The 13,962-nt window shown below is 40.3% G+C and overlaps 1 protein-coding gene across 8 annotated transcripts in view; it reads right to left on the reverse strand.

Annotated features, from left to right (window-relative positions):
• Positions 1-758: 758 nt before the first annotated feature.
• Positions 759-13,962, reverse strand: part of RAPGEF4 (Rap guanine nucleotide exchange factor 4) — a 143,465-nt gene continuing 130,261 nt past the window's right edge. For all 8 annotated transcript variants that reach the window (XM_068967887.1, XM_068967885.1, XM_068967886.1 and 5 more), the window contains 2 exons: positions 4,594-4,648; positions 759-1,728 (listed from right to left, as the gene is read on the reverse strand). In XM_068967887.1, coding sequence (XP_068823988.1) covers positions 1,601-1,728; positions 4,594-4,648 — 183 coding nt within the window. In that variant the 3' untranslated portion in view covers positions 759-1,600. The remainder of the gene's footprint in view (positions 1,729-4,593; positions 4,649-13,962) is intronic.

Here is a 13,962-nt window from a genome sequence, read left to right on the forward strand (position 1 = left end):
AACCTATTACAGTACCTATATACCTATTATATGTACAGTATATGTACAGTACCTATTATTAACCTATGTAATTCATTGTTAGTTGGGTACCTAGGCTAATTTTGTTGGACTTACAAAAAATTAGACTTATAAATGCACTCTCAGACCAGAACTCATTTGTATATAGAGGGCTGACGGTAGTGGTTTCCAGGGACTGGTGAGAGAGGAAAGTGAGGACCAGCTGCTAGAGGGTATGGGGTTTACTTAAGGGATAAGGAGACGGTTCTTGAATTATATAGTGACGATGTTGAACAACCCTATGAATATACTAAAAACCAACGAATCGTATACTTTAAAAAGGTAACTTTTAGAGTATGTAAATTTTATTTCAATTAAAAAAAAATACAAGACCCCACCATACCAAGTGGTTATATCTCCTATATTATAGGAACTGAGAACAACACATCTTTTCTTGTCACAATTATATTTAATGAAGATACTAGTTATTATTTACAGAAGATATACATACATACAATTCCTGCACATTAAATGTAGCCTAATTGTGGAAACAGGAAAAAATGTACTCCAAAATTACATACTAAATAAAATAAATAAAAAGTAGTTATTTGGCACAATATCTATTATGTAGCAAATAAATAACTCTATACCATTGATTGAATGAACTATTTACAATCTATTTGAAAGTGCAAAACAATTGCTGAAAAATTAAGGTATCTGTAATAACATTTAAGTCCAGAAAATATGTGGGTTTTTTAAATCATGAACAATAATTAGCCAATAGTAAAGGTTTTTTAATGCCCAGGAAAATAATTTTGAAAAATGTTTTGTGCATATTGTGCTCTTCTGAAATGTCATTTTTTCTTTAATCTTAACGCTGGCAATTTTAAGAACCTTGGAGTTTCTCAGTGGAATTCTTATATATGCAATCCTGATTTGTAAGTTTTAAAAAGTTATATTGTAAACATAAATATTATTCTATAAGTCATTCAAAAATTACAGACCAGTCTTCCCTAAAATTACATAAATAGCCAGAATGTTTTATAGTAATGTGGTCAGGTACAATTCCTTCAGAGGTAAGACTATGAAGATGGAAGAATACAGCCTCTAGTCTGCAGTTACATGGTTTCCTCAACACCTTCCAAAAACCCCATGCTCAAGTCAAGATGTTGAGTTAGAAATTATGAAACTATACCACCACTGATGTAGCCAAATAAATCCCATTTGTAGCACATCTCATCCTGTAAATACGCCTAGAAAAAATCTCAGGAGCTCGATAGTTCTCTTGACAATGATGTTTCTACCATACTCTTCATTGTGCTCTTATTTTATGTTTCAGCAAAGAAGATGGCACAACTGGAAGTAAAATAAGGTGACTATGAACAGGGGATTTCTAAGTTAGAGTGTGCAAGCTGTATGCAAGTCAAAGAATTTCTTCTCTTGTCATGATGCTGGTAAGCTGAGTGCAGCCCTGAGATGTCTCAGGATGGGTTTTTGCTTGTTTTATAGAATTCTCTAGTGACAGTATGGTCAGTAGTAGCATAAGTGGCATTTTTGAAAGATTGTGGACGGAGGCAAACGTTGTTCTGGGCACTTGAAATGTCTATGGTCGACGAGGCTCTAGTCTGTGTGACATCTGTGATAAAGTTCTCTGGTTGTCAATCACATTTAATTGGCGTACGTAACTCCGGACATCCTGATGGTTCTTATTAGCTTGAGCTGCATCAGGATCTATCGAAAGAGGAGAGTAGGATTGGCATTGCATAATGTATGCGTATAAGATACAGCTTTATTTTCTCCAACTTATTACATTTATCATGGATTCCTGGTTTCCATCAAGACCTTTCAACACACTATATTCATCGAACTGTTCCATCTCCTCCCTCCCACCCTTTTCTTCCTTGGAATCATGTATTTTGATCATTTTCCTTTGCATCAGATATTGTTTTTAAAAAACACCAAATAAAAATGAAAGCATCACCCAACAACCCTGGTTATATATTAAAATTGTGTCCCCTTGCCATCCCCCAGAGTGTATCACTGATCTCTACTCCCTTTGACCCAGAGGAGGACTAATGGCAAAAAGACATAGGTCTCATTGGCTTCTAACAAAAGCACTTAACCCTGAGCTGACCTGAAGCAAGCCAGTGAGACTCTAAAGTCCGACTGCCCTGAATACTTGCGGACAACATACAGCATTACTCCATAGATTGTATGACTGTCCATACTCAGAAAAACAAATCAACTCAGGCTGAAGTCATGACTTCTACTCGACCTTCAACTCTCTGATGCTCTTTGTTCTGAAACCCCAGTTACCATTCTAGTTTCATCCACTCCCCAAAGCATTTGAGCACCAGAGCGATCGGATGTCAACCGATTTCCCTAAAACCAGGCTGAAAGAAGAATAAAACGCCCAATCAGATGTCTATACAGGGAATAGACGTGCACGAGGAAGGTCATTTGACCTCTGGTGAATGGGAAAGATAGTTCCCTTCAGAAGTGACTATCCAGCTCCTGCATCCTGCGTTGGCAGATCTTCCTATTTCTCTAGAGAAATGAGAAATCTGGATTTCTTCCCTGGAAATTCTTCCATCTTTGAATGATTACATTATTTCGGAATAAAAGGGGGAAAAAAGCTCCATTCAGATCCAACACCTCAGCCATGGTCCAGGGGTGGCCTCTGACTCATGGATGCCAGTGTGGGACGCTAGGAGGGGCCAAGCTAGCCTGGACTCTGGACCAGCATTCTTTCTGCCATAGCACACTGCCTTCTGCAGTCCATCTGTTCTCCTTAGATCCATGCACCACTCCCAAAGACAATTAGAATGCCATCTGCATGGGGGGCGAAGGGGAGTGTTGCAGGTCTGAACACAGAAAAGCAGAGAGAAGATACAAAGGCCCCACTTGCTCTAAGAAGAAACTCATCAGTATAATTATCACATATAAATAATACCACAGTGTTTAATTTCCTTGCTTGTCACTGGCAGTGTACTCTACATGTACAATATACTATAATTACATTGTACATATTCCCACAATGTTTATGAATCTATTCCTATAGCTTTATCTATAGATTGTTGACTTCAGAGCTGAGCAGCTGTTGTTTACTAGCAGTTACTGATAACTTCAACAAATGCAGTGGATATATATATATCCGCCCCCCAACCCCCCATGTCTCTAGGAGATGTAGGAGAATGTAGGATTATGCTTCCAAAGAAGCTTATAGAACAAAATATATTCTATCTTGGTTCTGGGACCTCATAGAGAACCTTCTCAAGGCTTTGAACCCTCTTAGGCATTTTGTGTTTAATTTCAGGAATTTCCTAGACCCCCCTGAAGGGCGGTGGATTCTAGGTTATGAACCCTTGTTGTAGTCATCACCTATGTATTTTCATACTTGCTTGTATAACTGCTTTATGACCGTGTATTTATACATATAGTACATTTCTAGATGAAGAGATATGAGACACTTTAATTTTGGCAGAATCCACATAAGAACAAGTGATGATGTGCAAGCTATTCTCGTTTTGGAAGAAAGAGGAGACATACTCATTTGAATAAATTTTTTTCTTAAGGATCTTGCTCCTTAAGACAAGACTATTTTTCCTAGACCCCCAACCCCCAGGCATTACAAAATAAATGTTTAGCAATTCTGGTATCCTGTGTTAGCAAACCCTTCGTTTGGGCCAGCCCTGTGCTAAGAGGAGCAAAGATGGCTCTGATGAATAAAATGAGAAACTTTAGTCTCTTGAGCACTAGGTTTATTGGAGGGGATGGTACTGGTAGCCTCACAGTCATGTCTATGTCAGTTTATCATGTTAAATTAATGAGCCCAATGGCTTCAGGTGACTCATACAATGACGTTGGCACAAAACTTTACAGGGGCCACCTTCTCACTCCCAGACCAGCTGGGGGGAGCCAAAGCTCCAAGCTCCACCCAAAGTCCCAGCCCTGAGGAAATAGTAGCACTGGCCCAGCATGATGATCTGGTGCGATGATGCCACTTAACTCCCAACAGTTTAAACTTGCTATTTATTATCAGTGACAGTTTCATGTTAAAGCATTTATTATACCAGCTGTTGTGCTAAATGTGCAGATTTAAGAAAAGCACCTTAATTCACTTAGAAATACTAGAAATATAATATGAATTCCTGCTAAGGGACCTTTTACAAGTGTGCTTGTACACGTTCAGGCAGTCTCTCAACACCCCAAGAGACAATAAATATTATCCTTCCCAGTTTATAAACGACGGAATGAGTCATCATGAGTTGATGTGAGTTTCTTAACATGAAGCGGTGAGTCATAAAGAGAGTTGGTTAGAGGCAGGATTAGTTGGCATTCGTGCCTTAGTTGTCTCTATCCATTCTGAAAAGAACAAATGAACTTTCTGAGTTCATTCATAAAATAATATTCTTATGGTTATTTTCTAGTTTTACAGCTAGAAAATCTTTAAACACAAGACCCTTGTCTGATGGCATTCACAATTCAAAGCGTCTCTGACACCATCAAATATTGTCCCGGCTTCCAGAATGTCTCTGTAGCCCATTAAAAAGGACTTAATCACCAAGATCCATATTGCGGCAGCATTTAACTTACTGAAGGGTTGGCTCCTGCAGTATCTCACTGTTCTGGCAGTATTTGCAATCATTCGCTAAAAAAAAAAAAAAAAAGAAAGAAAGAAAAACTGAAATGCAGGTAAGCTTAGTGTAGAATCCAAAAAAAAAAAACAAAAACCAAACCACACCATTATTTACTTTAGTGATACCTGGGACCATGAAAAATAGCAGGTTCTGATCTGTTGATCATCTGGAGACAACTGGTTGATATATAACCTGTTTAATTACTTGACAGAGGCACCCCCTACCACCCACATACATACACATGCAAGGTCTTTGTCAGGTGAGGAATACTACTGGCATAACTCTAGTCTAGTTGCTTATTCCTTAGGACGTAAAAAGCCGGCTGTTGCTCCTGAGACTGAACCTTACTCTTCAGGACCAGTTCTTACCATCCTCTCTTGAGGTCACTGTGAATTTGCAAGAGAATTTGTAGCTATTCTAGGTTTGGAGTGGGTTTAGCTTGTCAAGTTCCTCACTGTAAACAGTAATGAGATATTCGATGATATTGGCAGAATAGTCATAGATGTTCTATCTCCATCCACAGTTTTCTATGCACTAAGCATTATTAGCCTTTTTCATCTTCCAGCAAAAGTGTGTGTTTCAGCACTAACCTTAATTATGTGATTCCCTCCCTCTTCCCTCCTTCATCCTTTCTGATTATAACGGTAACACATGCACATTTCAGACAAATCACAAAATCTAGAAAATGTTGAGAACTAAGTAAAAAAATCACACAGAATATTGCTTCATAGAGTAACTTCAGCTATATTTTGGTACATTCCCTTCTAATATTTTAAAAATAAATATATAGAAGCATTTTTTTTTTCAAAAAATGGAAGTCATATATATTTTTGTTTTGATTTGAATTGTTTCACATGGCATTATGACTTTTCCATGCCATCTGCACTTTAAAATCTTTTTAAAAAATAACCAAGTATTCAGTCATGTGGATGGATCATAATTTATTTAACCTTTGTTAATTTTGTCATTCAGTTCAGTTCAGTCGCTCAGTCGTGTCCGATTCTTTGCGACCCCATGAATCGTAGCCCACCAGGCCTCCCTGTCCATCACCAACTCCCAGAGTTCACTCAGACTCATGTCCATCGAGTCAATGATGCCATCCAGCCATCTCATCCTCTGTCGTCCCCTTCTCCTCCTGCCCCCAATCCCTCCCAGCATCAGAGTCTTTTCCAATGAGTCAACTCTTCGCATGAGGTGGCCAAAGTAGTGGAGTTTCAGCTTTAGCATCATTCCTTCCAAAGAAATTCCAGGGCTGATCTCCTTCAGGATGGACTGGTTGGATCTCCTTGCAGTCCAAGGGACTCTCAAGAATCTTCTCCAACACCACAGTTCGTTAAGTAATCTTAATTCCTAAATTTTGGCTACCATAAAAACTTATAAGGAAACCTATTGAACTGCACTCAACTGAGTTAAAAATAAAGAAAGGAGGAAAGAAATGGAGGAAAAACATGGGGCTAAGGCGCTGTTTCTGAGCCACTGTTTCTTGCCTCAGCCATTCTGAGGGTAACTGGGACCCTCAGTCTCTATATAGCATCTCAGGGATACTTGCTCTCAAGGTTGTCCCTCAGAGATGGTGGATTAATTCTAACATGAGCAGAAAATCGATAAGGTTAAGGCCAGGAAAAGAGACTTTCTAATCTCTGAGTAGCTGTTTAACTCCAGTCCTTGCTTTCTTCTCTCACTGACTCTCGGCTTGCCAAAATTAGAAGATGACTCTGAGAAAACTGACACAGTGTTAAAAAAATAACTTATTTGGGAGGAAATTTTTCTCACAGAAGACTTGAAGCTTTACAAGTACACACAGGTGAACCCTCATAATGCCTCACTGAATATTACTGCTTTGAGGACTCTGGCAAGCATGAAGGGACATGTGTCTGCAGTGGGTAATTTCTCATACACAAAGAAAGAAGCAATCGGAAAAGTTTGAACTTCACTTTCATAAAGGATCCTGAAAACCAGCACATCCATTGATCAGCATGAGAAATATATTACAAATACCTCCAAGAAAACGTAACATACAATGTATAATTAGCCTCTGATATATGGAGCCCTGAAATAAACAGTAACTATGATAATTTTCCTGCTAATTTACTTTAAGTTGTTTTTTCACTTCTCTAAAGGCTTTGCATCCGAAGGGCACAAGTATATTCCGTGTAGAATTATTGTAATTCTTCAGATATTGAATGGAATGTAATTACTGAGAACCCTGGGAAATGCTGCCAGTATGCCCCTCTGAAGAATAATAAAACAATTAGCAGGGGTCAGAGACCTCTTCCTATACCATTTTGTAGAGAGTAATTGTTCTGCTTTTTAGTTTTGAAAGCTAAAACATTTCATTCTGACTTTGGTTTTAAGACTACTCTTTACAGCTATACTCTGAGGCTTCATAATTTTTAGCTCATTATGTAGTTTAAAATGTGAGAACAATTGTTTAAATCAGTAATTTCCAGCTCTGGAGTTCATTCTACCTTTCTAAATCTTTGATTAATTTTAACAATGGTTTTAATTTTGACATATCTCTTTTAATTGTACTCAAAGATAACTTCAGTTCAACTTTGCAGTCCAAATCTGGCTTTGCAACCAGGCCCATTCTTTCTCTTTGAGATGGCTGCACAATAATGTTAGAATATGTAACATTAGCAGTAGCAGTGCCCGGACTCCATTAGCACTGCTGGTCAGTGCAGTTACAGAATGCTTTCTCAAGGCCAAAGAAGAGTTAACTTGGTATTTTTAACCCTACCCTCGTTTGTACCCACTGACCCATGCAATGTTTAAATGCTACAGGTGCTTTCCTGGGTATGCAGGAGAGTTCAGAAGTTCCCTTGTTTAACTATCTCTAGGGGCATAATGCGGAGAAGGCGATGGCACCCCACTCCAGTACGCTTGCCTGGAAAATCCCATGGATGGAGGAGCCTGGTGGGCTGCAGTCCATGGGGTTGCACAGAGTCGGACATGACTGAAGCGACTTAGCAAGCAAGCAAGCAAGCAAGCAAGCAAGCAAGGGGCATAATGCCTTCAAAGCTTGTCTACAGATACTGGCTCCTCACTGTTTGAATGCATCCAGCAATAAGGAACTCGTTACCTCCAAGGACAACCCCTTGCATTTTTCAGCATTTATGACTACTAGATATTTATCATTTTGAATCCAAGTGTTTGCCCGTTTGTTTTTCACCCCATTTATCCTAGCATCCTATCTCTGAAGCTCTTAAGCAACAACAAACGTGTTTAGTTCTTTTAGGACAGTTCTTCAAATACTTGAAGGTAGCTATCATGGACATCTCTTCACCCCCACATCTATTCTGGTTCAGCCTAAATATCCCCATTTTCTTCAACAATTTCTCATAAGTTCCAGGTCTCTTCTAGACAGTTCTCTAGATTGAAGTCCACAATTTTAAAAAAAGCCACATTGCTGATATTTGAACTTCTAGTGAATTAATTAAACCTCTCAGCCCTCTTTGCTGACCATCCTTCTCTGTAGATGTGCAGGTGGTTTCATGGACCAGTGTAGAGAATTTTGCATTTATCACCACCAAAAGCCATCCAGTTAGTCTTTCTGTTCTTCTGCAGACTTAAGTCTGTGTGTCATTTTTGACAGCGGGTGACTGTTTATTCATTGCTATTCTCAGTGAAAGTTGGTGAAAACTAAGGTTAAAAGATATAGGCTTTATTATCCAACTGCCACAGCAGGGATGAAGCCAAAAACTATACCCTAGGCTTTGGGGCCCTGCTGGAGCAGGTTGGCCTGCCTGGAGCAGGCCAGGCAACTTTCCTACAATGCCAGCTGGTGAGAAAATACCTGATCACTCCAAAGCAGAGCTTCTCATCTTTTTTTGTTTTTCCCATCCCAGCAAACCCGGGGTTATGACACATTCCTATTAGCAACTGGCTTTGTTAAAACAATGAATTGTAATTCAGGGACAAAGTGAGGAGAACATGCTCCTTTAGAAGGCACCTGGATCAGAGCAGGTGGGCAGAGCAGGTCCTTCTCTACACCTGCCCTGACTCTGATACCGCCCCCACCCCCCACCCCAGGAAGGCCCCACCTTAGGGTTCACTCATCAGCCTATGCTGGTGTATGCAAACCAAGAATGCCAGGCTTCCCCGTGGGAGTCCACATTCCAAATCTCCCAGGACCACCACTTTCCTTGAGACTAATCCTAACTACGGGTCTTCAGAGCTTATTTGCAAGAATTATGTTTATACAATTCCTCACCTATAGGGATGAGAGAAGGACCCAACTGAAAGCTGATGAATCTCCCTCAGGATGTGAACTCACACGGGGAAGCTCAGGAAGGAAAAATGAAGTAGTAAGCCAAAGTTTCTGTAACTACCCTCAGGTATTTTTTCTTTTTCTCAGTGTTTATTTTGAAGTAATTTCAAATTTTAAGAAAATTTGCAAGAGTAGTCCAGAGAACTCACATATAACCTGGTGAATGTGTCTTAACAAGACCAGCCCTTTTAAGGGCACCTCCCAGGCTTTGGGCCTGTCCTATTGGGCAGGTCAGTGGGACAGTTGACCAATGTGAGAGTCTGGTCTGGATAAAGGTGTAGACAGTGCATACCCAGTGACCCTGGGTCAGGTATTTATTGATTATATTAAATATATTATTTATATAAATTATATAATATGTATAAAATATAATAGTGAAAGTGAAGTGAAGTCGCTCAGTTGTGTCCGACTCTTTGCGACCCCACGGACTGTAGCCTATCAGGCTCCTCCGTCCATGGGATTTTCCAGGCAAGAGTGCTGGAGTGGATTGCCATTTCCTTCTCCAGGGGATCTTCCCGACCCAGGAATCGAACCCGGGTCTCCTGCATTGCAGGCAGACACTTTACCGTCTGAGCTACCAGGGAAGCATACCATCAGTATTATTTCTGTATCAAGCTGTAAACAGAGCGACCCAGAGGCAGATGTCCTTCCTAGGGTCTGAGTTGCAGAATGACCAGCACAAAGATGCCATCGAGCAAGGGAGTGACCAGCTGTGGGCAGTCAAGCCCGGCCCCTGTGAGAGGCCCTGAGGCTGTGGTCCCCAGTGCAAATCTCCCTCAAGCTCGGAGGCAAGTAATTCCTTCCCCTTGAATCCAAGGAGACGTCAGAGAGGGCTCTTCTCAGGTGGGTCCTTGGGGTCTGGGCTTCCCTGTTTACCTTCTCTGGCACCCTCCCCTCAAGGATGGGCTGGCCACCTTACACCATCACTCCTATCCGGATGGCCAACGGCCCACCAGGTCTCCGCAGCCACCTCGCTCTTCTGTCAGCTCTGTACTGACTTCTGTGCCGAGCTCGCCCTTCTCTCTCCTGCCCCTGGAGGGGAGCAGACTCCTGTGGCTGCCTTTCAGGTTCAGGCCAGCAGGCCCTCCAGGCGGCAGCACCTGGCACTCTTCCTCTCCCGACCGCCTCCCCTTCATAGCAGTTGCCAGAACAGCCTTCCTCTGCTCAGGCCAAGCTCCCTCCCTGCTCCCTTGATTAGGCGCTCCTGCCCTCAACAGTTTATGTCTTTCCTTCTATTGCCCCTTGAGACCTTTGCCCTCCTTGTTCTTAAAGGTCTGCCAGACTGCTCTCTCCTTTCTTCTCTCTGCCCCTTCTGATTTGACTCTGCCCCTGTCCTGCCAGATACAGGACCTCAGTCAATTACTCCTAGCTTACCATGTATAAAACCACATTCACACCATTCTGATTATTTTACTCAGATCCCCATATATTGGGACAATAATTTTTTTCCACATATATATGTAGAAGTATATCTGCCTGTCACCTGCTAAGATTGTGCCCATGACAGCAACCAAGTGGAAATAAATGCATGGTGAGGATCAGAGACAAAAGATGAAATGGCCCAGGAGCTGAGCCAGTCTTCAGTATATGTATCCCCGAGGAAGAATCCTGGCTCCTGTCTCATCCTACAGATCTTTAATCTAAGAGGTGAGTGGCATACAGATGCAAGCACGTAATAAGCATGATGCTCATGGTACACTGTACATACGATGCCCATGGACGTGGCAGCACAGGGGTCTCTGCGGGCACTTGCAGAGTACTGTGCACCTCTGTGTGCAGGAAAGGGCACTAAAGGACTGATAGCGCCCCACAGGGAGGAGGGTGGACAGAACAGTGTCCACTGAGGTAATGTATTAGTAATATAAGGTGCTTGGGACATTCTGCTTCATCAGGTTTTCTAATAAAACAGAAACATGCATTTGGGTTAAATCATTACATAAATTCCTTTATAAATGCTTTAGTGTATTGTCCTATCTCGCTAAGTCCAACACTGGAATAGGGTTATTCTTTTATGCAACAAATATTTCTTTCATACTTAGGACATGCCAGACACTCTCTTGGTGCTAGAGAAACATCAGTGAACTGAATAGATCAGATACCTGGGCTAGGACCTTCCCATTCTAGTGAGGATAAGCAATGGAGAGACAATAAAAGATCATTTTAAAATGTGAAACCAGTTGTTGGAGCAAGGTTATCTGTTGAGAATCAGCTGTCTGGCAAGGTGTGGAGCGTAGAACATTTGAAGCGGGGTCAGGGAGGACTGCTTCGAGGGAGGGACGCATGAACTGAGGCCTGAATGATGTGAAAGAGTCAGGCTGGTGAAGGCTGGACGAAGACAGTTTCAGGCAAAGGTAACAGCTAGTGCAGAAGCCCTGAGGCCGAAAGGAAGGAAAGCAGGTTGGTCTCCCAAACTTGGACTGAGTACAGAGAAGATGAAGTGTGAGATGAGGCTGAATGGGTGCTCAGGGTAACGAGTCTGGATTTGATTATATTATATTGTATTTAACACGGTTTTAGTTTTCTCTGATACAAGAAGTGACCTCTCTTTGCATTTTGCTTTTTCACACCTTTTTAAAAATAGAAGTATAGTTGATTTACAATATTAGTTTCAGGTGTATCACAAAATGATTCAGTTATGCATATACATGTATAAATCTATATTTTTTCTTTTCCATTATAGTCTGTTACCAAGATATTGAATATAGTTCCCTGTGCTGTACGGTAAGTCTTTGTTGTTTATCTGTTTTATCTATATTAGTGTGCACCTGTTAATCCCAATCTCCCAGTTTATCCCCTCAACCCATTGGTAGCCATGTTTGTTTGCTATGTCTCTGAGTCTGTTTCTGCTTTGTAAATAAGTTCATTTGCATCACTTTTTAAGATTCCACATGTAAGTGACATCATATGATATTTGTCTTTATTTGACTGACTTCATGTAGTATGATCTCTAGGCCCATCTATGTTGCTGCAAATGGTATTCTTTTTTATGCCTGAGTAGTATTCTGTTCTTAACACACACACACACATATGTATCATATCTGCTTTATCCATTCATCTGTCAATGGACATTTAAGTTGTCTCCATGTCTTGGCTATTGTAAACAGTGTTGCTATGAACACTGGGATGTTATCTTTTCTAATGAGATCTTTCATCTTTTCTGGATATATGCCCAGAAGTGGGATTGCTAGACCATATGGTAGTTCTATTTTTAGTTTTTCAAGAAACTTCTATACTGTTTTCCACAGTGACTGTACCAATTTACATTCCCATCAACAGTGTGTGAGGGTTCCCTTTCCTCCATACCCGCTCTAGCATTTGTTATTTGTAGACTTTTGGATGATGACCATTCTGGTTGGTATGAGGTGGTCCTTCATTGTAGCTTTGATTGGCATTTCTCAAATAATTAGTGATGCTAAACATCTTTTCATGTGTCTATTGGCCATCTGTACGTCGTCTTTGGAGAAATGTCTATTTAGGTCTTTTGCCCATTTTTTGATCAGGTTGGTTGGTTATTTTTCAGTTGTTTGAGTGGTTTGTGTATTTTGGAAATTAAGCCCTTGTTAGTCGCATCATTTGCAAGTATTTTCTATTCCTTAGGTTTCATTTTGTTTATAGTTTCTTTTGCTATGCAAAAGCTTATAAGTTTGATTATGTCTTAATTGTTTATTTTAGCTTTTTCTATTGCTTTGGGAGGCTGACCTAAGAAAACATTGCTACAGTTTATGTCAGAGAATGCTTTCCCTCCATTCTCTTCTAGGAATTTTATGGTGTCATATCTTATATGTAAGTCTTTAAGCCATTCTGAATTTGTTTTTGTGTATAGTGTGAGGGATTGTTCTAAGTTCATTGACTTATATGTGGATGCCCAGACTTTCCAATACAACTTGCTGAAGAAACTCTTTTCTCCATTCTGACGTCTCTTTTGTTACTGTTTTGAACTAGTTTCACATCTCTTATCGATTTTTGTGTGTTATGTTTTATTTTCAACTGCATATAATCTAAAAGCCAAGGGCGACTTTTTTGGATTTCTTTATATTTCCTAGCAAAATTTTTTTGCTTAGACACTCTACACATATTTAATTGCTTTGAAACATACCCTTCAGAAGATCTACATTTAGCCCAGATTGTGTATTCTGTATAAAGAAGTAAACTTTCAAAGTCATTTGAAAGATTTCTATTGTGTTGAAAAGGTCTGGGAAATGGGTAGATTTGAACTCTTAGAGTTTTACTTGGAGATTCTTTTTTCCATAGCTTGATACAAGTCCAGTGCTCTCACCATGAGTCTTATAATAATGTTATTGATGATAGAAAACAAATTGTTGCTAATAATATAATAGTATGATTAGTGATACCCAAATATAATGATTCAAAACATTTTTCCTTTATGAATTAGCTTCTGTTAATGTTTCCAGAAGAATAGAGGTTTGCCTCAGGCTTCTCATTCCAAATAAAATGACTATCTTAAAATAATATTAATAAATAAATTCACCTAAATATGGGTATGTCTGAGATAGAAGCAACCTCCTAATACAGCAGCAACTGTGGCTATCAGCATGCTTCATGCAGCCTGGGGTAGTGGCAGCCGGCCAGCATATTATCCTCTGATCCATTGCTAGTCTACCTCCTAAATGTTATAAATATTCATGTATGCCATAGAAAGCTACAAAGGGCTTTATTCAAACATTTTTTTGAATACTCCTTTATGTTTCCCCCAAATGAAAGAATGTCTTTTTTTTTTTTTTTTTTTGCATAGGATCAGAGTATGAATTCTCTTTTGTTCATACTCATAAATCCTGAAAACCAATATGCAACAAATTCTCTAATCCTCATTTCATACCCCAAGGGTGAAGAGGTTCAAAATAAAAATACTTAGTATTGGCATGGCAGCTCACTGTGACTGTGCAATGCTGCCACCAAAAAAAGCATCTGTGTCCCCAACTACCCAGGTGACTTCTGCCCCTGGCAGGGACTCCCTCAAGGGAGACAGCCTACCAGCCCCATGAAGGCTGCCAGCTTTGCTCACCACTGTGGCCTTGCTGATGAATGAGGGGGAAG

Source organism: Capricornis sumatraensis, chromosome 3, assembly GCF_032405125.1.
Source record: "Capricornis sumatraensis isolate serow.1 chromosome 3, serow.2, whole genome shotgun sequence".
Lineage (NCBI taxonomy): Eukaryota > Metazoa > Chordata > Mammalia > Artiodactyla > Bovidae > Capricornis > Capricornis sumatraensis.